The 22,875-nt window shown below is 37.0% G+C and overlaps 1 protein-coding gene across 1 annotated transcript; it reads right to left on the bottom strand.

Annotated features, from left to right (window-relative positions):
* Nucleotide 1: 1 nt before the first annotated feature.
* LOC139150299 (neuronal acetylcholine receptor subunit alpha-3-like) lies at nt 2-19,877 on the bottom strand. The gene is made up of 6 exons (XM_070722590.1): nt 19,660-19,877; nt 11,028-11,206; nt 8,518-8,562; nt 6,874-6,977; nt 4,870-5,641; nt 2-3,746 (listed from the first exon to the last, which is right to left on the bottom strand). Exons 1-6 carry the CDS (start codon nt 19,709-19,711, stop codon nt 3,627-3,629), a joined length of 1,272 nt encoding a protein of 423 aa, XP_070578691.1. The 5' UTR covers nt 19,712-19,877; the 3' UTR covers nt 2-3,626.
* Between the last annotated feature and the right edge of the window lie 2,998 nt (nt 19,878-22,875).

Genomic DNA, 22,875 nt, shown 5'->3' with positions numbered 1-22,875 from the left:
CTGAAATATTCATACTGTTTTTATTTCGTAATGCGTACCGTGTAGTAATGCCAATGTTAATTGAGATTGGAAATATCACTGAATAATGCAATCTGCAATGATTGCCTATTCGGTGAAACTCATCCTCAATGCTAAGGGGCGACGTGTGTCCTTTCTTGAGATGAACATTATCTACAATACACAAGATATTACACGCATTACAAAGACCCTGTACCTAAAATAGAGTGAGGCAAGTATTGGAAACATCTACAGTAAAATACATACCAGTAACTGGTTGTTAAAAGTAACATTTGTATCTTCGTTTGGCCTTGCCTTTGCCAGAAACGTGTCCAAAATGTCACGTATCCAAGTTTGACACAATTCCTTTAGATGTAATATCGATATTTTAAAACTCATAGTTAGACTAGTGAAAAGACAACGGATGCGATGCCAAAAAGAATCTTGTAGCTGCTTGCTTGGCTTCTAGGCCATTTGGTACTGTTGGCTTTTTTCCGAGTAAGTTTCACTTGAACCTTCCAAGAAATTGAAAAAAGTATAATCACATGATCGCTAGATACGCTCATAAGATGAATATGCAAAGTTAGATATACATCATGCTGCCATGTAACTTGAAACCATGCTTTAAACTGCATTAGCTAAATGTGCCTTCAGTAAACTAGAAAATCGCCTGAAATTATACAATTGCAACTCCATAACCTTTTCTGATTTCCAAAACTCTTCACTTGATCAAAGCAGTCTTTTCTCTCCCCTTTCCTCCCTTTTAAGTTGGTGAATTCAACATTTGAATCTCCTAAGGCTTGTAGGTGAGGGAACAAACTTGTTTCAGTAATGTTGAAGGGCACATGTTAACGAAGAACATGGGACCACATACTTCTCATTGAACATTTCTGTGCTGGCCTGGGGAGCCTCATTGGACATTTCAGTGCTGGCCTTAATGGATGGAGAACTGCATAGATAACCTCTGATATAATCATGAATTGTGCTGCAATGTATCATGCGCCATCACATGTTCTTTAGTACATACTAGAAAAATTTGATCGGCTATTGTCACATTTAGAAATGTGAAACTTCCATATAAAAAACTTACAATCCGAAAAACAGTCTTAAAATCTAGCAGTGGAAACTATGTCAAAAGCAAATTTACGTGAAGACCGTGGCATCTGCCCTTTACAATCTTCAGGAAGATTTGCGGGTATTTAAATATTTAGCTGCAATAGCCTGACTTTACTGAAATATTGAGAGGGTTAGAGATGCTTAAAGGGAAGACTCTCTTTTTGGGTAATTTTTGTGAATGTCAAAACAATGAAGGTGTATTGTGTTGCAATGTAAATATTACACCTTTGCTCTTCTGTAATGCTAAACAGAGGGGCAAACTGATCACCCATCTTTGGCTGTCAAACACTGAGCAATGCAATGCTAGAAACCGATCATATCGTAACATTTTGAATGGCTGTTTTAGTGGCTTGATGTAGGGGCGAAGTCGACTTCATGCAGTCAAAACTTTCGCGATGTGTAGACCTCAACAATGCTTTCTGCTGTAAATCCGGCCACTCGCTTGTCATGTTTGACGATGACTGATGATGAACACAAACTTTTGGATATGCACTGAAATAGTTTTTATCGGGCCGTAACAACCAAATGTTACTGATGATGAATGAGAAACACTTTATCATCTGATTTTATTCTTGTCTCATACTTTTTAAACAAAGGAAACACGCTTTCATCAAAACTGTTTAATATGGGCTTTGAAAGGATTATAGTAATTGCTGTACAGTTGTATAATCAGTTGAATGTCACTATCCACGCTCATATTTCTGTCGCTTTAATTTGTACTTACTGAACTATTGTTTTGCAGCCTCGGAGATTATAATGTGGTGTACAAATAGGTGAAATACATAACGTTGGGTCACTAGTTCTATTTGAAATTATCGATAAAGATGTTCTTTTAGCGTCTGCTTGAGGATGTGATGGATATAGATTGTAGTTCTTGACCTCGATATGGATATTGCCGATGGTATTATATCGTTGGATTGACCACAAATTAGTTAGAAACAGTAAATGCATAACAAAACTATTTGCAATATACATGGAGTTAATACTATTTCCATCGCAACGAACTACATTCACGTCATAATAACATAATAGACTTGTTATGAAATATTAAAAAAACATTTATAATTAAAAGAAGTATGCGCTTGCAAATCTAGGAAGATTTGATTTTATCAGAACTTTCAAATCTGGTCGAAGCTTCATTATATATGTAACACGATTGGAACTAATTTGGGATAATTTGATGGTGAAGTTATGTCGATTTAATCTACAAATGTAATCTCATCTACTTTTCTTTTTACGTTACACACTTGGTTTTATAAGTTATTTGCAATATTGCAACATTCAGCTATAGGGCACCTAACACTTTAGAGAAATTTGAAAAATATGAAAATTCAATTATCCCAAATCAGTTCCAATCGTGTTATGTACACATTGCTCGTTAAGAGCCTACACTGCCTTCAGAAACTTGTGAAATAGGGCTGACACATCTCTCTACTTTCAAATAAACATTTGAGTGTCCCTCTAGGTTTGCCAGCCCGTTTCCATGATAACCGAATAGATTATTGTGACAAGCGTAGACAGAGAGGCGAAGAGGAAGACTGACTTACAGAAAGGGTCATAGCATGCAAAGGACCCGGAGATATTCAAAGATTTGCATTTTATTTCCATTCTGTGCAAGCTTGAATCCTCGTACATCCATATAAACTTTGTACATCTCCACAGATCACCACCATACTGCATTTGATTGGTTTCAATCGTGTTAAATTCCATCCAAATTCTATCACAACAAACAATGGCACACGAATCTCCTAGTTAATTTTGACTAATACAAGTGAGTGAAAGGATATCAAGTCGAAAACTATAGTAATTTAAAATAAGACTGGTCAAGTGTACACTCGAATATTCGTAAAACGCTATACAACTTACAGACAAGTAAACTTCTTATTTCTCCCTCCCTCCCTCACTTCTCATCTCCATTGCTAGTATTGTTGCCTAGTATTTTTCTACCCTTAAAGTTACCGTATCACTGCAAATTTACATACGTCCATATAAGTATGGCAAACAACATGTGTCAGCAATGTTTGCTTATAGAACGTTGGTAATAATATCACTACACAGGTTTAATGGCGCAACTTTTTGGTTTTTTGCAAGGCTATCCTACTAAAGATTATTGGTTGATATTGGAAATACAGATAGTTGAGTTCTTTTAAAAGTGTCAAGTTTTCGATGACCTTCTGCCACTGCTGCAATCACGTAGCCTACAAAACAAGAGTAGTTGCTTAGCTGCAGATAATACGCTAGTTCTGGCGATTGTACACCATTAATTATTAGAATAGCTCTGCTTTACGATGTCAACTATGACAATAATATTTCAAAAGAAAGTAAGTCAAACACTGTAAAAATCTTAACGGTGTCCAGTATCTTGATGAAATATAGACTTATTTGATTACTAAGTTAAACTAATTTACAAATCTGTGTTAGGTAGAGTCTCAGCGGCAACTGCGTGAACAGCGTTTCAAACTAACGTGATTTCCCATAACATCAATGCTTCATTTTCTTCACCCGAGAACCATTCAAGAAGTAGGGGCCAGGATACAGGCCATGCCGATACTGAACACCAACACAAATAACCAGAAGAAGAAGCGATCAATCACCCGTGCCACGAACCGCCATTCTTCGCCAAAGTCCTGCAACTGTCAAGCGAATAAAAGAGAACATTATTAAAAAGTAACGAGAATATAAATCATGGTGAATGGTAAACATTACAATGCCACGAGTGGTATTGGCAATGGCCTTGATCAGGTTTTGAGTTCAAAAAAGAGCAGCGACGTCTGGGCTTTCCCGATAGAGCAGATAACTAATAAACTAGACACTGTAAATCTACATTTCTAAAAATTGAAAAATCTCCTTTATCTGTGCATTCGATTATTTTTCTTGTCTAATTTCATATCAAACTGTCTAGTGGTTAACTTGTTCAACACTGCCTGTCCTTTAATATAATCAATTATTAATTTTGATCATCTTCAAAGAGCAAACACCCAACTTGATGAATATATTCATTTACATGTTAATGGTGTATGACTGATAATGAAATCTTAGTTCGGACTAATAGAACTCACTTGTCAACAATGCTGCAGCAAAGGAATTATACGATTTCTTTATTTTGGTTTTGAAGCATCGTCAAATTACCAATAACACGATTGGATTTAATTTGGGATAATTGGATGGTGAAGTTATGTCGATTTAATCTACAAATGTAATCTCATCTACTTGTTTTATAAGTTATTTGCAATATTGCAACATTCAGCTATAGGGCACCTAACACTTTAGAGAAATTTGAAAAATATGAAAATCCAATTATCCAAAATTAGTTCCAATCGTGTTCAATATTATTTTCATATAGGAATAATAATAGTGGCATCTGACTCCTTAACAGAATCATCCTGTATAACTCAATAATGTGCTCTCGGAGTTTCGTAAGGTAAATTGTCGATGCTTGTTTCACGTGTTTTTATTCTGGTTGTGAAACACTTTTTTTCTACTCTCAAATCATGTGGAAATACCTGTTCTTATACTTGTGAATAGAATACATTGTCTAGACTATATTGAAAGCTGATTTTTACCTCTGACTTGAATCAATTTTTCTCCTTTTAAGGTTTATTTGTTGAAATATATAGTACTATACAAAATACTAGTCTTTTAAAAATGATATATAAACATGCTCAATATGTAGTTCTATATTTGACAAATGGATGTATGAAATGTTATCAAAAATTACATCAATTGTCGCTTTATGTAAACATTATGTGTACGAACCTCAGTAGTATTTTCAAGCTGTTCAACATCTCCCATCTTACCGTCACCTTCGCTGTGAGAAAACTTCAAAACCCCGTCATACTTTCTCATGCTTGGCTTTGTAAGACACAGAGGTCGAGACAACATGTCAATAAAGACAGTCCTGATCCACTCCGGGATATGGCGAGTGCGGGTGATACGGTAGTATACGTTGTACACCAGGGCCGTCTCAGCCAGAAGCAGCAGATCCATGACGATGGCAAACAACACCACGCTACTCAACGCCGTTACTGAGGTAGTCACCTTCAATAGCATCGAATTGTAGACAGCTAACGAGATCAGAATACCGACTGCCAGGGTCATCTTCTCGCGAGAAGCTGGCGGGAGTGCGAATGTGAAGACCAAAGTCAGGGAAATGAGCATGACGGGTATGCTCATTGTTGACATGATGAAGGACGGTTCGCGGTCAAGGTGTACGACGTACGTGATGTCTACGTACTCTTCCGGACAGCATTCATATTTTTGACTTCGTCTCACAGGCGCCTCATCGGTAACTTTCCACTCGGGGTGTTCGTGATGAAACTCCAGCAAAGTTCTGTTTTGTGATGTGAAGTCAATGTATGATGCGTCCATAGCCCATGATCCGAAGTTAAAGGAGCATGTGAGTCGATCATGGGGGAAGAAGCGCTCGAACTTTTCACATGTTGTGGTAGCGACGTACACGGGGCTATGGTATACATAGCCACTCGGGTATACTATTGCGTTACGAACAGGTTCATCAACACGAAGTTCCCTGTCGGCGAAAACAACAGTCATTACGATCAAAAGTGGACTCACATAGATGACAAAATGTTGTTGCAAAACAGAAGAATGTATGGCTATGCTGAGCTGAAGTTGTTATTCATTGCGATGACCACAATAAGACAAGCACTGATTAAGACATGTTCTTCAGGTGCTAAAGGTGCCGACATGAGAGAATGCAATAATGAGGCGACCTACTTAACATCTTAAGGTAGTACGCGCCCCTAAATTGAAACCCATACAGCTATCAGCTGTATAATTTTGCATTTTCCCGATAAGATCAGGTTTGAAATCAAATGCAACTTATGTAATACTGCTTTAAGATATATAGCATGTTTCGCCAACTTTGATGAAGTAAATTCCGGTATATATCCCTGATTTGGAAAGTTTCTTCAATATGCAAATTAGGAGTTGACTGAAATGAAAATGCTTAATGACTTTCGAATAATGTTGTATCGAAGTATCTTCCATGTACATAGCATGTTTGGCCAACTTTGGCCAAGTCAATCAAGATATATATCCCTAATTAGGAAAGTTCATTAAATATGCAAATTAGGAATTGGCTGAAGTAAGAATGTTTAATGACTTTCAATAATGTTGTATTATAATATCTTTAATGTACATAGCAAGTTTCATTAACTTTGGTCAAGTCAATTCAGATATATGTCCCTAGTTAGGAAAGTTCATTAAATATGCAAATTAGCTATTATCTTTCATGTCATCCCTTAATAATTTAAACGGTTGACATATCGTCGTGTGATCCACATTTTTACGAAATTCATCAAATTTTGTGCAGTCGTTCTGAATGTATACTCGTTTTTTCTAAAATCATTTATTACGCAAATGGGCAAAAAGTATGCAAGCCACACCCACCAAAACCAATCAGTTTTTGCCACTTGCAGACTGAATCTATGTACCAGATTTGATTTTGATCTGATAAGTCGTTTTTGAGATACCGGGCTAACAGACAGACAGGCAGACACAGGCACACAGACACACAGACAGATATCGCTGCGACATTAGCTCACATGTGTGAACACGTGAGCTAAGAAGGGCAAACGGCAAATTTTAACAGTCAACGAAACATTAGTTTCGGTGATTAAAACATTGGGCGCGTTCTGCAGTGGCTACAAAGGACTTTTGGAAATGAAATTAACGATGTACTATCGTTTGCTCTATCCTTTCCAGGTACACGAGTATCAAAATTTGACAGTACGTACTTACCCATTGTACAAGGCAATGTCTGGTACCCAGAGCAAGGAAGGAGCTGTATGTAACATTTTTATGCCGGAACTAGAGTTGAATACCAGACGATGGTCGGTCCATGACTACATATTGGGAATGAATACCATAAAATATATTAAATGTAATATAATACAGTACAATATAATATAATAAATATAATATAATATAATATAATATAATATAATATAATATAATATAATATAATATAATATAATATAATATAATATAATATAATATAATATAATATAATATATTATCACATGCACAAGCCAAGTTTGTCGTCTCCGAACAAAAAATACGGGATTTATTCTCTGGTCGTTCTACGTCACGACAACCCGCGTCTATGTCATCAATTTTGGTGCGTCGGACCTTTTTTGTCGATCTTCGGTGTGCTCGTAAATATGTAAACAAACAACATGGCGGCCGATGTTTCTCCCACGATCAAAAGTCATGTAATTATGAAATCGATATTTTCACAGACTACGACATTAATAATCCGAACAATGTAAACACAAGAGTGTACCGCCTGTATATTCCGAAGGAATTACGTGAATAATTTGCGGAAACAACGAACTCGAAGCTGGTCGCGTATACCGTGGGTTCCGTACGCATTGCAAACAGGGTCAGGCGCGACGTTTACAGTGTTCGCGCCGTCGAGATTCAGTCGATATTTGTTCCCGAAAAATAGCGTATCTTCGTCTGTGATAAATTTCTAGGACTATGCTATCTTTGAAATAGAGTATAACTTTATGGAAGGTAGCGTACGCGTAGACCGAGAGCTGTCATTTTGCTCCACACACGAACGAACGTGAGCTCTAACGCACACGACGGACGACTGGAAATGATTGACAACTTGTGCACGGCGTACTGATATTTATTCCTAAAGTAGTTCAAAAGTTTAAACGCGGACTCGTCATGAAAAACTTATTTTTTTTGCAAAAAATAACGAATTCTTGGCTTGTGCATGTGATAAGTATATTATTCCCTAATATTTTTCTTCGTTCAGCTCGGAAAATACTCGTGACGTAATGACCGTGTCACCACTCGTCTTCGACTCGTGGTGACACGGTCATTACGTCACTCGTATTTTCCTTCGCTGAACGAAGAAAAATATTAGGGAATAATATCTAAATATAATATAATATAATATAATATAATATAATATAATATAATATAATATAATATAATATAATATATATATATAATATGACATGATATGATATATGATATGATATATATATAAATATATATAATATGATATATATATATACTCATACTCATGAAATAATCATACTACTTATATTTTCTTATGTTTTATTATATTTGTTTTAGCCTGTACTAATGCTTTTGTTCAGTAAAGGGCGTAAATCTATTCCAACCAGCCCTAAACGGCATATATCAAAAATATAGTCGTACACTGGACTATGCCGAGTAAAGATCACACACACACACACACACACACACACACACCACACACACACACACACACACACACACACATATATATATATATATATATATATATATATATATATATATATATATATATATATATATATATATATATATATATATAAATGAACACGAGCTTCTTGAATTTATATCATTCTATACGAGACTCACCTGAAACAGCCAAATCCGGGCAGTAACGGAGCCAATCTGGGTATTCTAAATTTAAAGTTACGAAACAACGATCAAACGCTATTTAGAATCATGTGAAGAAAGCTATCTTTAAAACAGAGCTATTTTATTTGTGACCAATGTTACGCAGGTGGCACTTTGATAACAACCACCTTACATACCACTCTTGACGAAAGATATAAAAGTATTTTGACATCAATTGCAACGGAAATATAAGGCCAATGTGAAATGTACAGACACAGAGAGTGCGCACGCACTTTCGAATAAATTCAAATAGTCATCTAAAGAGAGCTTTAATGTCTCAGCGGCCACGTCACAGGCAATAAAAACATGTTATGACATTAGGTATGTTCACGATGAAAACGCTGCAAACGCCGTCAATTCGCTTAAAGGGCCATTATTTGTAACTTTTGACCATTTTTTACCTCGGAAAATTCCATGTTTGAGGCTCATATTTGTTGCAAAATGTTATTTTACGAAGGAACAAGCATGATTAGTGATGTTATAGCCACATAAAACTGCTAATTTTTGTTCAAACGTGTTGCCCTTCCGAGCTCGTTTGTTGACGTCTGGCATGCTCAGCGTGCTGGGGACAACGCAGATGTGGTGACGCCGCGATCACGCGAGATGTACAAGTTTACGTTTTTTGCGTCGTGGATTGCCAGACATCTGGCTACGCAACGTGCTTGGACAATGGACTACGAGCTCAGACAATGGACTACGACGTAACTACCGGGCATAAGTAATGAATATTTATTTTGAAATTGCTGTAAATGGCTCGCGCAGGTGCAGAAGAATGCCTACGTTGCAATCCGCGTGTCAACAGAGTTTGTATTTCTGTCCGGACAAAAATTGAAATTTTCGTTGTAAAATCACATGTTATTTAGTTGTAGGGCACGTAATGTTTCCGAATAATATGCGATTCTCTGTTATTTGACAGGCTATTCAACATGAGCCAGTGATCATTTCAATCAAAACTAACGGAAAAATCGCCAAAAGATACAGCTAATGGAACTTTAAATACATAGGTGATTGGGAGATGGTCTTCTGAATTTAGTTCAATTCTTAGGACTTTCACTTCGCCCTCACTTTCGTATAGAAATGCCTAGCGTTCACCTTTTTTAACATATAACCTGTATGTGTGTTATGTGAAATTTTATTGTTGACAACTGAATTTTAGTCTAGTCGGACTCGGATCCGTTTGTTAACAATGAATGTTGCATATTCCACACAATAGGTTGTGTCTACAGGGCTAGTAATCCAAATTTCAACAAACTTATTGGGCGACGAATAAAAACATCTGCTTAATTTCATGTCATGAGATATTATCAAAATTTACAGCCATTGTCATTTTCAAGTTTAGTTTTAATGTCTATTTTTAATGTGAACAAGTTTTGCTACAGTGAAAATGTAGTTTCTCATTGCCACGAACAGGATCGCACTGTATTTGTTTATGATCAACACGATTGGAACTAATTTGGGATAACTGGATCTTCAATTTTTTTCAAATTTCTCAAAAGTGTTAGGTGCCATATAGCTGAATGTTGCAATATTACAAATTACTCATAAAACAAGTGTGTAACTTAAAAAGAAAAGCATGTAAGCTAAAACGACCTTACTTCACCACCCAGTTATCCCAAATTAGTTTCAACCGTGTTGATCAAACCTGTTCTGTTATCTTTCGGTGCATTAGACCAATGGAGAAATGATATGTCAGCAAATCTGTCTTTTGTTTTGTTTTTGTTCTGTATAAAGATTTTTATCCAGGTATGTGATCAAAGTAATGGAGGTTTTTTGAAAGAGAAACGTAAACATCAACTACAAAGTAAAGTTTCTACATATAGACTACAGATAATGTTGCTGACGTTTATTTTATTCTCAGGGATTTGTGCAGGATGAGACCTATGCCATGGAGAAAAATGTTGCCAGGATTTCATTAGAAAGATTACCGAGGAAGTAGTCACTTTATAATTACAATTTGAACATTATATTTCTCTCTCAATCAATAGAACATTGAAGGTCAGGTCAACGCATATATTTATCATATATCATATAATAGAACCCTAAAATACTGTTCCCCACTAATTTATTCACAACGTAAGTCTCCTGGGCCTCATGCTATTCTGAAAATATAAATCCCCTCGTTGTGAAGACTCAGAGAATACATTTTTTCTCCTTTATGGTTTGCTGGCCATTTGCTACCCACACTACATAGCAGCTGACATCCTGGAGCGTGTTTGCAGTAATACCGTGTGTTTTGTTCTGAGTTGGTGATAGCAAATATAAACAAAATTGTTCAAAAATCGTTTTCAAATTACCGTGTCTCCCCGCCCTCACCCCCTCCCCGCAAGTGCGCATTATTAGTTTGTGGCACCTCTAATGCTGTATATATATATATATTATATATATATATATATATATATATATATATATATATATATATATATATATATATATATATATATATTTTACACATAAATATCATAGCTTACCACGTCAAGTATTTTTTGGATGACTAGTCTCAAATCGACGGTAACAGGTGCCGTTGCCTCGGTGTTATGAGGATGAGCTCTCACCGGAGCTACCAAACGATGATAATATCTGAACACGTCTTCGTAAATTCTGCTTTGTTCTTCAATCTGGATTTTCTCGATAGACTTGCCGAGCGCCCCTGTGGAAAGATTGAAGAAGACTTCTAAAAATGAACTCAAATGTCGGGTTCATTAATTCACAAATATACTCACATTCTTTCGGTAAGCAATAGTTAAAGGGAGGCAGTCGTCGGCATTGCGATCAAATTAAGGGACCCTACCGTGACGACCGATGTAAATATTGTTTCCAAGGTACGTTGACGATTAATGAAAGTTAAAACATGTTTGCCATAATGTACATCGTAAAATTTAGATGTTGCAGCTATGATAACATGATGCATCGATATATAGTGCATGAAATACATTTTTTATAAACAAGAAAGTCGCACATACGCATTTCAGATGACGAATGTTCCGATATATTTATAAACCAATGTGTCGTTTCGTTGACGGATACTGAGTTTGGTAAATCGATATACTAACAAACAGGTCGCTAAATTTACACTTAAATTCATGAAGATGTAAATGTATTCATCATGTAATGTCAACATTTTCAAAAATCATTGGCGACGACAGTGAATATACCAATAATAAAACCAGATGTGAACTGAAAATGCTCATTTGTTTCATAATATATTGCAGTTGTGTATAAATTTAAACTTTTGCCACATGTTTGCAACTTCATTAAAATTGTTATGATCAACATCATGAACAATATTCAAAACAGATTAATTCTAAAGGTCACTAAGAATAGAAATATGTAAATAGCTGAAACAAAAATACTAAATTTCTTGACTGCTTTCATTGTATCACCACTTTATATAGCTAGTGTAATTGCCTTTGGTCAGGTTCTTCAAGCAATATATGCTCATTAGATATGCACATTATAAATTAGCTGACATGAAATTTGGAATCCAAATTACTTTCGATATTGTTTTAACATGGTATCATCAATGTACATGGCATGTTTTGCCAATTTTGATGAAGAAAATCCCGGTATAGATCCCTATTAAGGAAAGTTCATTAAATATGCAAATTATAAATTAGCTGAAATAAAAAATGCTTAATGACTGTGAATAGTGTTGTATCGAAGTTTCGTCAACTTTGGTCAAGTCGATCAAGATATATCCTTCATTAGGAAAGTTCGTTAAATATGCAAATTAGGAATTGGCCGAAGTAACAATGCTTAATGACTTTCAATAATGTTGCATCATAATATCTTTAATGTACATAGAAAGTTTGCCAACTTTGGTCGTGTCAATCAAGACATATATCCCTGATAAGAAAGTTCATTAAATATGCAAATTAGGAATTTGCTGAAGTGATTTAATATTATTGAAAGTCAGTAAGCATTTTTACTTCAGCTAATTCCTGATTTGCATATTTAATGAACTATGAACTGTCCTTATGAGGTATTTTCATCTTATTTGACATGATCAAAGGTGACGAAACTTACTATGTACATTGAAGTTACTAAGATACAACACTATTGAAAGTTACTAAGCATTTATACAGTAACTTCAATATTCTACCAAGTTTTTTCGATTTTGATCTAGTAAATTCAGATCTGTATCCCTAATTGGGAAAGTTCATTAAATATGCAAATTAGCAATTATCTTTCATGTCACCCCTTATTAATTTTCATGGCTGAATCATGATATATCTTTGTGTGATCAACATTTGTAGCAAATGTTATTAAATTGTGTGCATCTCAATGTATATCCATCTTTTCTAAAATCATTAATTTTGCAAATAAGCAAAAAGTAAGCACACCACACCAACCAAAAACTAATCAGATCTTGCCATTGCAAACTGAATCTATCTATCAGATTTGATTGTGATCTGATGATACGCTTTTTAGGGCCAACAGATAGACAGGCATTCAGACAAACACAGACACACAGACAGACAGGCATCACTGCGACATTAGCTCACATGTATGAACACGTGAGCTAAAATTATTCATGTGATATAAGAAACAACAACACAAAACGGCGGTGGTGGTGGCGACGACGACGACGACGACGACTATGGTGACGATGGCGATGATGATGATGATGATGATTATTATGGTGATGATGATGATAATGATGATGTTGTTGTTGATGATGATGTAGATGACGACGACGGCGATGCTGATGATGAAGACGATGATGATAGCGACGACGACGACGACGACGACGACGATGATGATGATGATGATGATGATGATGATGATGATGATGGTGATGCTGGTGATGCTGGTGATGGCGGTGATGGTGACAATGATGATGATAACAACAACAACAACAAACGATGCACCGGTTTATTATTGTATACATTTACCTAAGGTTATGATTATTATTCCATATAACTTCAACTTGATGTTTTTTCTTCTGTAAGTTTGTTTCTATGTTCTATCTCACACTGCGTCCTCTATGCACAAAGGACAACACTTGAACGAGGAGAGCCAACATCAAACCTACGCCTGATTTTAAGTTCGTACCGTGCTGAGGTGAACACGATATTTACTTCGTTGACTTTACGGGATAATCAAAGATTTTAGTGGATTTCCTTTAAGAGCCTTTAGAGCTGACAAGGAACTCGTGGAAATGTACAAAATACTCGTCAATCCACGTCACCATCCATCCATATTAATGGATTCATATTCTTTAATTTTCAACCCTACCACTTTTATGCATATTCTGAGGCTGGTTAGACTTTGAAGAGTGACCTTCTGTCGTTTACTTGTCTGTTTGTTGATCCATTTTCTACATCGTAACTGTGTGTTGCTTGTTGCACACATTGTGTGCATTTTAGCTCACGTGTGTGAACACGTGAGCTAAAAATGCACACAGGGTCGGGGAGCGCTTTCATGCCGGCCATACTTCTCAGGAGAAGACGATCTTGTTTGATGCGTGAGCGATCGCTGAGAGATGTTGCAGAACATGCTGCAGGGCATACAACTGTAAGCCAGATTTCAGTGTAGAAATGTATTTTTTCTGCGTTTGTTTTGACCAGAAACTTATTCATGTTCATGATTTTACTAGTATTAGTCTTCTTTTAAACGTGTTTGTCCTCTCTCTTTGACATGGTTCAAGTAATTATGTATCTTGCCATTACAAAAACCGAATCACCATTCAAGCATCGCCAGTATCTTTGACTTCCTTTGTACTTGCTTTTTTGTCCTTTGGTTGGCCGAGGAATTGACAGACCTTATGTAGGTCATAAAATTTAATAACTCTCTTGGTCTGTGTACTGTCAACTGCATGCTTGTGATTAAAAATGAAGGGAGAGTATTGTATAGTGTTCCTTTTGTAAAGATACCTGATGTTCGGGGATTGTGAGTCGTTTGCAATAGAAACTGTGTTAGTCGTCGGTATATCCACAATACCAGTATATTGATGGCGCAAATACAGCGATCTGATAGGGCGAGGCGTGAAAAGAACCGTGGTACATTCGCGATATACCACGGTTGGCATACACGCGCGCTCTCGACAAGAGCAAACTCTTTTTCGGACGTTCCACGCCAGAATTTCAGTATACTGTTACTATATTATAGCAATACACCAAGCGACGGTACACCACTCGGTTTTTACCAGTTCGTTTCATATATGCACTCGCTATCGCTCGTGCAAATTTGTCGTGAATTGATCAAAATCTCGTGGTATACCGTCGTTGAGTGTGCTTTATTGCTTAAATAATTGACCTTAAGCCTTATGTTTCACGGGAACCTTCCTCAACAACTCAAAAAGCATATGTCTATTTTGAAAAGTTATGTTTCTTGATGGGAAAACCTTTCTCTGTCATTATCAAAAAACGTCAGCTGCAGTGTAAATGTAAATGGCGCTCAGACACAGCTATTGTGCATGCCTTCAAGGTTATCCACTGGTCACGCATAACATTGCACGCCAGAGAATTGCGCGTACGGACGTGGATTACGTGCACGGGGTGTCAACTGGGATACCAATCGCACAGAACCTCTTTTACAATTTACTGTCATTCATTTTCTCTTCGTATATTTTGTTTCTCGGAAGTAGTAGTAGTCAGGATTTTTCTAGGTAAATTAGTGGCTATTCAAGTACATTTTCTGCGAGAGAGCAAGAGGCATGAATTGCGAGCCATTTATTTGAGCACAGACTGTTTTTCAGCTTTCTGACAAAACGATGTTGCAGACATTCTGCCTGCAGACCTAATTAAGCTACCCCTTGTCTGTCGGCGGGTCCCTCATTATCCAAACCCTAAAGCCAATACGTGACTTACTAAGTTACCACGCTTCATTTCGTACGGATTTTCGTAATAATTAATGGAAATGAGAGGCAATTTTTCCTGTATTTAGACAGTTGAACATCGATTCTATGGATTTCAGCAATTGTTCATGCAGCCGAAAGTTCCGTTGGGAAGTTCAGTTACGTCTCGACTGACTCAGTGGGTGTTTTGTCGTGAATACACTATCCGGTTGGAGACACGGGTCTTTTCTAAGCCAGTGATAAGGCCATGACAGTACCTACCCAGACTTGCTCCAAGTCTATGGGCATATAAGTAGTAAAAAATACAATAAATTGAAGGACTAAACACTAGCAGACCGGTAGGCTAATGGTAGGCTATTGCGTAGATCGTTGGATGAACGCTTGGCTAGCTAGTAAATCAGCTGCCGAGGAAAAAGCCAGGCGACTGGAGGCCAGTCTATACCTACCGAAAGCGTCTTTGATCAACCAGGTCAGAAAGTAAACAACTTGCAGAACTATCCGTCTACTGTTCAGGCGGTGATATGTCGACGAAGTTTTTCGAACTGTGACGTATGTACGTTCTGTCATCAGAGTGCATTAACACAATTAACTACACAGTGATAGTTTAGCTGAATAGGGAGTGGCGTCAAACTCCGGACGGCACACTTAAGCTGACTACACTGAATGAACAGATGTTTTATCCGCTGCTGAGTCGTTTTCATTCACCTGTCTGTAATGATTTCTCAGATTTCACGGAATTAGGCGTTGCCTTTGTGTTTCACTAAAACTTATTTGAAAGAAGAAATTTTATTCTGAAATTTTACCGACAGGACGTTACATATTTCGTATTTAAACACACTTTGGGGAGAAGTATAATGATACAGATGTGTTTTAGGAATAAAAATACTATAAAAATGGTATACATATTGTCCTTTTAGATGGCCAATTTCTCTTTCAATAATGCACAAGATAATTTTCTCCGGTACATAACGATCGTCTTAAAATTTTTCCATCAGTTTGGTACCTCTGCTCTATTATCCGTGTTCGTAATAGCCTCCATTAATAATTGATGTCGCTTAGCTATACTGTTGTAATTACGCAGTGCATTCGGCTCCACTATTAGAGACGTGGGTCAACAGCCGGCCTTTCTGCAAGGATACATCTACCGCGTGTCAGTCTTTCGACAAAAACGATGGAACGGGAGGAGACAGCATCAGACATGTGACCAAACGGCCGACAGACCCCCCGGCAATAATAATATGAATTGATATAATATTATGACAATGAAAATAAATCTTTGTACGGTTACTGCTTGAGACCCTAACTCGAAACGAAGGGAATGATAAATTTGTTTCCTGGGCGATAACATATGAGGCGAAAACGACATTGGTCTGAACGACAAAATATTCTTTAATATGTGATGAAAAATAAACAATCTTGATGAATTCGTCGCACTTTGGATAACAAGGGAGACTAATATTACGTATGTTACGTCACGATGAAGCAAATGGGAATAACATTCTCCAATACATTCGGCTTTGCAGACATATAAATATCAACCAGGCCTGTACAACCAAGATTTCATCACAGCCTGACAACAAGACAACCTTGCCCACTGCTTTCCAATTAAAAAAATGAACAAACGAAGGAGAATGAAGATTTGCTGATCGGCTTAGGGGAATTTGACAATGGTATAATTAAATACCCTCTCGTTGGTAAAGGTTGAGGTATTGACCTCCAAGTCCAAAGTCGGTACTGAACTGCCCTCTTCGCCGGTGCAAAAAGCAATGACCTTCGTCTGAAAAAAGGTACCTGTGTCATTTCGCTTAAGCTTCGTAAACTGTAACTTTTAATGTGCTTTCCCGTGTTTTCCTTCGTTTTATTTAAATACTGCTTCTTGTTCTACTCCCAAAGCCATGTTATGTGCATTTAGTTCAACTCGTCAACAACTGAATTTCAGCCCGGACTCGAATTCAAAGTCAACAATAATATTGCCTATTGTAGATTATGCAAGGTGTTTGCAAGGCTAATAATTTATAAGTTCAGCATAACATAGCGAGAAAAATAAGAAAGTATAGTTATTTTCATGAGAGAAAAGTTTGTTGTACCTGAAAATACTATGAGAGCATAGCATTTCCTTGTTAGTGATTAACGCTGAATGCGTCTCATAGAATTATGAAAAGTATGGTATGAAACGAGCCATCGACGGGTAGATTTAGAAACAAATAAGCTTATATAAAAGCAGAGTTTTTTGCCAATATTGTATTTACTATTCCTCACGTTTATCGTGATATGAATAGAACTTTCCAGACAGGAGCTAGTGGTTTGCAAACAAGTTACATAACGGAACTCGTATTTACTACTCACGGTTACGCTACGTGGACCTTTGTTTCAGTATGTACTCGTCGACGGCGCGTTTCTTGTCGTCCTTTGCACTCAGCAGTAACGGCAAACAAGATAATGCTTTATTGTTAAAGGCGTTTAGTCAAGTTTGTGTTTCGTTAACATAACGGGGTATTTTCAGGTACACTACTTCATCCCCCTGATGAAAGAGCTACTGTCTTTGACCTTTTTGAATATTTATAACTTAACATTTTGCTCATATGAAATGTATTAAAAGGTGCATGTTTTGGTAATTCCGTTGTTGTAATTAGTTCGTTAATCAGTACTGCCAAATTACAAATGTAAGTTACAGTCATGAAAGATAACATTGTATCGTCTTCAAGTGATGCGAACCTTCAGTCCAGCACAGTTCGGTTTGGCATCAAGGGTAAGACTTACACGGTATTCATAGTTGTTCTAGTTTTTGCGAGCACCGTCACCAATGTTGTGATGTCGAAAACTAGTTTAGTATGATTGAAAAAATTCGACGTTCCAAAGAGGGAACGACGAAAAACTTTTACGGCATATTGCTAGAGCGTGAGCTTGATTCGGCAACGGCATATTGCCGGAGCGTGAGCTTGATTCGGCAACGTATCTTCTTCAAGTTTAACGAAACGTTGACCTTTAAGATTCAACCCTGACTTTGACATGTTGTTAGATACGGACCGCACAGTGAGCATGCAGGCGACATACGGTTCAGTGAATAACGAGAAAAGAATTCATACGAACACCTATCTGGGGCGTTTTAGGCTTCAATCGTTACAATCGCCTGCTTTGGTAGTCTTTTGAGTCTAAATCGGTTCCTGGGTCACTTTGGTGATCCTTAATGTACGGGGCCTCTGAAAATAGGCAATATTCACTTCACGGACCAACGATACGTTTAAAACATGACTTGAATGCATCGAGGCACCCCTTTTAACCACTTTGTTGGAGACACATTTACTGTATATGTGGCCCGAGTTGAACGTAATTGTATAAGGCTGGTATCACCGCGTTTGTAAACACCCTCAGTGATGTCATCCATTCACTTTCAAGAAAATTCCATCAATACCTTTATTTGTTGGCCTGAATGCACAGCTCTCCGACTAGTACAATGTGTTGACCCCTTTAACACTCTGACAAAGCAAGGTTAGCTTGCCCTTTCGCCTGTCTTTAAAAAGAGCGAGAGAATGAATGATACATCGCATCCAGATACCCACTTTTTACATTAAGAGTACTATTTTCGTCGAGTAAAGTTCAGTACAATTTCAAACTCTGTCGCCAACGGAAAGAAACTGACGCCGACATAGTTATTGAGGCGGTTTGGCTGAAGGGAAATTATTACCCCATGAATATTGCCGTTGGCCGACATACTTGAAGATCCCGTTCGATATTTTACCTTATCTAAGACTATTCCTTTCACAGGGACTTTAGGATCGATTTCTGTCTTTAAGTTAAAAACTCCAAGAACAAATCACAACGTAACTTTATGCCAGCGCTTTTCACTAAGTCACACTCAATGCCGAGAAGTGTTGTTCCCGCCTTCTGCTGCATTTGTTCATACATGTTTACGAATTCACCTGGTCAGAGTTACTGAAATGGGAAGACGTGGCGAACACATTTGCTTGGTTTAGAGGGTATTGCATTGGCCCTGGGCCCCGGTTGGAGAAATATCACATATTTGCATAGTTTGGTTAGTCGCTCTTTGAAACCTGACGTATAGCGGAATAAAGACTATTGACTCGATGAGAACTCGTATCTCCTTCAATGCCAGGATTTGCCAAGATTTGTGTGTACGAGCTGTTGTTATTCAGAATCCGGTGTCGTTTTCAGTAGCAGCAATCCCACAGGCAACACTTGATTTTTGAATGTCAATGCAGCCTTGCGCCCAGAGTGTCTCAGAACGGCCATATTTTTACAGAGAGACTAGGCAGCGAAAGACACATACAGAAGAAATCACTTACCGACGACAGAAAAAATCAGGACGACGCCGACAGCAAATTTGGAGACTTCCATTTTTCGACGTCAATATCCTGATCAGAGGAGTTCGCCCTGGTCTTGCTTTCACTCTTGGCGAAAGCGATCGCCTGTCACTTGCTACCCTGCTTCGGTAAGCACAGTGGCTTAATGGCGTCTCGTCCCCGGTATGTTGTATGAAAAGAAGTGAGGAATAGGTGACCCTGGGAAACATGTCATTTGCATGGTCCGTGTCAGCGCCGTCAGTGAAAGTCTGTATCAAAGCACTTTAGTTCCTAAGCTGAAGCGGACCATTGTACAACCCCATAAATCTACTACACAAGTGTTTATAATTCTCTATAACCTGCAGGACAAGAAAACAGATGTTGGCATTGGTTATTTTTCAGTGCTCTGCCTCTCCGGACTAACTTTATATCTTCTGTATAGCTCTAAATTGTAAAAAATAGGTCGAGGTAGGGAGTACAATGACCCCTGTAAATGAAAAAAAAAAGCATTACAAGTTTAGAGATCCGAGTGGATATCCATTATACCAAGGCCAGTTAGTATCCGAAGAAATTAGGGCATCTAGGACAAGTGGATTTGAAAACAATTTCTGCAGTATTTCTTAATTATTCGCCGGAAGTAACATCAGAAAATAATAAATTCTTTCCTTTTAAGCAAAACTGTCATCGGATTTATAAAGTTTTTAATGTATTGACTTTTAGGAGCTCAACAAGAAAAAAGATGTTAACATTAGGCATTTTGATACTTGTTGCCTCTCTGTGGTCAATTATATATATATATATATATATATATATATATATATATATATATATATATATATATATATATATATATATATATATATATATATATATATCTCGAAGTATACAGATGTCCTCGTGGGAAATTACAGTGCTCAATGCAATTACTTTGTACTTGAAGTAATCTGTTTATATATATATATATATATATATGTATATATATATATATATATATATATATATATATATATATATATATATATATATATATATATATATATATATATATATATATATAAAATGAATTGTGATGAAACTGATATTTTCTTCCAATTTCATACATAAACGACAAGTTCTTGTCGGAGAATGCATGACATCTGGAACAGAGGAATTTTGATTTTTTCGCTCTTTAAAGGGAGGCAGTCGTCGGAACTCTGCTCAAAGGTTGCCAGAGACCCTAACGTCCGATGTAAACACTGTATCTAGGATACATTAGCGATTGATGGAAATTAAAACATGTTTGTTAACAATGAATGTCGTAAAATTTAAATGTTGCCGCTATGTTGACTTGACGCATCTAGATATCATGTATGAAAACCATTGTTTGTAAACAAGAAATCCGCACAAGCGCAGTTCCGACGACTGCCTCCCTTTGCGAGGATTATTGGCCCTCGTTGTAAAGTGAATTGTGACACCTTTACGAGATCATTTTAATCGTTTCTTTGCGTTAAAATAAAGACTTAATTGTCGTTATGATTGTGTATCGTATCTTGCCAGTGTATTGATTGCAAAAATAAGGCGTTGTGATTGGCCGAGACGTGATAACAACTCACAATTCTATATAACGCGCTTGGAACAAGTAGGAGGACAAGTCTGAGGACTGAATAAGTAAAGTCAACACGTTAAATAATTGAAAGAGACTCAGTCCATATCAATTTCAAATCACGTTTCCTTAACCTTATCATTCACATTTTACGACGTACATTATGACAAACATTGTTTAACTTTCATCAATCGCCATCGTACCTCGGATACGGTGTTTACGTCCATTGGTCGTATGGGCCACATACGACCTTTAAGCACAGCTCCGACGATCCCCTCTCTCTAAGAGGGATGAAACCTGCAGTTTGAAAGAGAGAAATATGATTGAAATTCCTGTAACTTTTAATATGCACAATAATTTTTTAAAAATCGGCTATTGTTCGAGTTGGATGATCAAGATCATCTAAAGAATGCACCGAATGTAGTGAATGAGGATTCGTAAAAACTTACTTTTGACGTAAATATTTAATGCGCCCCCCCCCCGCAGTACGTCATCGATAAGGAACAATGGAAATCAGTATTCCGCTAATATACGCGCAGTTCTTACTGGTAATTATAAATTGAGAGGATATTAAATATTACAAAAACTACAGAAGTGAGAAATACCAAAATACAAAAACAAACAAACAAAAATAGACAGGTACCCTACCCCAATAGTTTACAAACAAGATGGGTCCCAAATTTGCGTTCTATCAATTAGCTTAAAGGGACATTAGCTGTAACTTTTGACTAATATTTCACTACCCTCTGTTTCAATGTATCAACTACAGAATTTTACTATAATCCGATCATCATGACCAATGCCCGGTGTCTTGCTTGCCAACACGGCCTGTATATTTGAAATGACCATTGTCATTGTTGATAAATGTATTCTAGTCCGGACCGGAATACAAAATTTAAACAACAATGCAGATTATACTCATATAGGGTATATTTATGAGCTAAATATAAGGAATTTCTCCACGGATCAAGGATTCAAACCAGAAACTGCAGATGATACACAGAACAAACATTATTTAAAAAATGACCAAAGTTACAGCTTATGGATCTTTAAAGAAGTCTCTGTCGAAATCAAGCAAATTTCATTACTGTATGTTGACTATTGTTTGTCTTTCTCAAAGTGTGTATAGGAAAACAAACACTTAATCTAGTCACAGTTTTGCTTAATAAGAAAGAAATCCTAATTATCTAACTAATTCCGACGAAACGTTGCAAGGTTACAACAGGACTTCTCAAAATCCGCTTGATCCGGATATGCTTCTCTCTTCGAACACTAGTCATAGTTTCGAGTAAAAACTATTTTTCTGGCTTTCTAGTTTTACAATATTTCAAACTCGTATAGGAATATATAGCGAGACTGGAGCGACACAGTGACGCTTTCTCGCAATTGGTGAGAATCTCTTGTTATTCTCACTGCTGTCAGTGAGACATTTTAAATTCTCATCGGTGGGCAGTGAGAAATGCACTCCTTGGTGAGAATCAAGGATAGTAACAGATTTTCACCTGTGAGACTGGAAATTCTCACCAAGCCTAGTCAGAATGGAAATTTTACATGTGAGATTCAACCAGACTCACCGTTCATTGGTGAGGATCGGCTAGACTCATTATTGACTAGTGACAATTAACCAGATTTATTCT

The sequence above is a fragment of the Ptychodera flava genome, chromosome 14, assembly GCF_041260155.1.
Source record: "Ptychodera flava strain L36383 chromosome 14, AS_Pfla_20210202, whole genome shotgun sequence".
NCBI lineage: Eukaryota > Metazoa > Hemichordata > Enteropneusta > Ptychoderidae > Ptychodera > Ptychodera flava.
The sequence above is the reverse complement of the archived record's forward strand: the minus strand, read 5'-3'. Positions and strand labels throughout refer to the sequence as shown.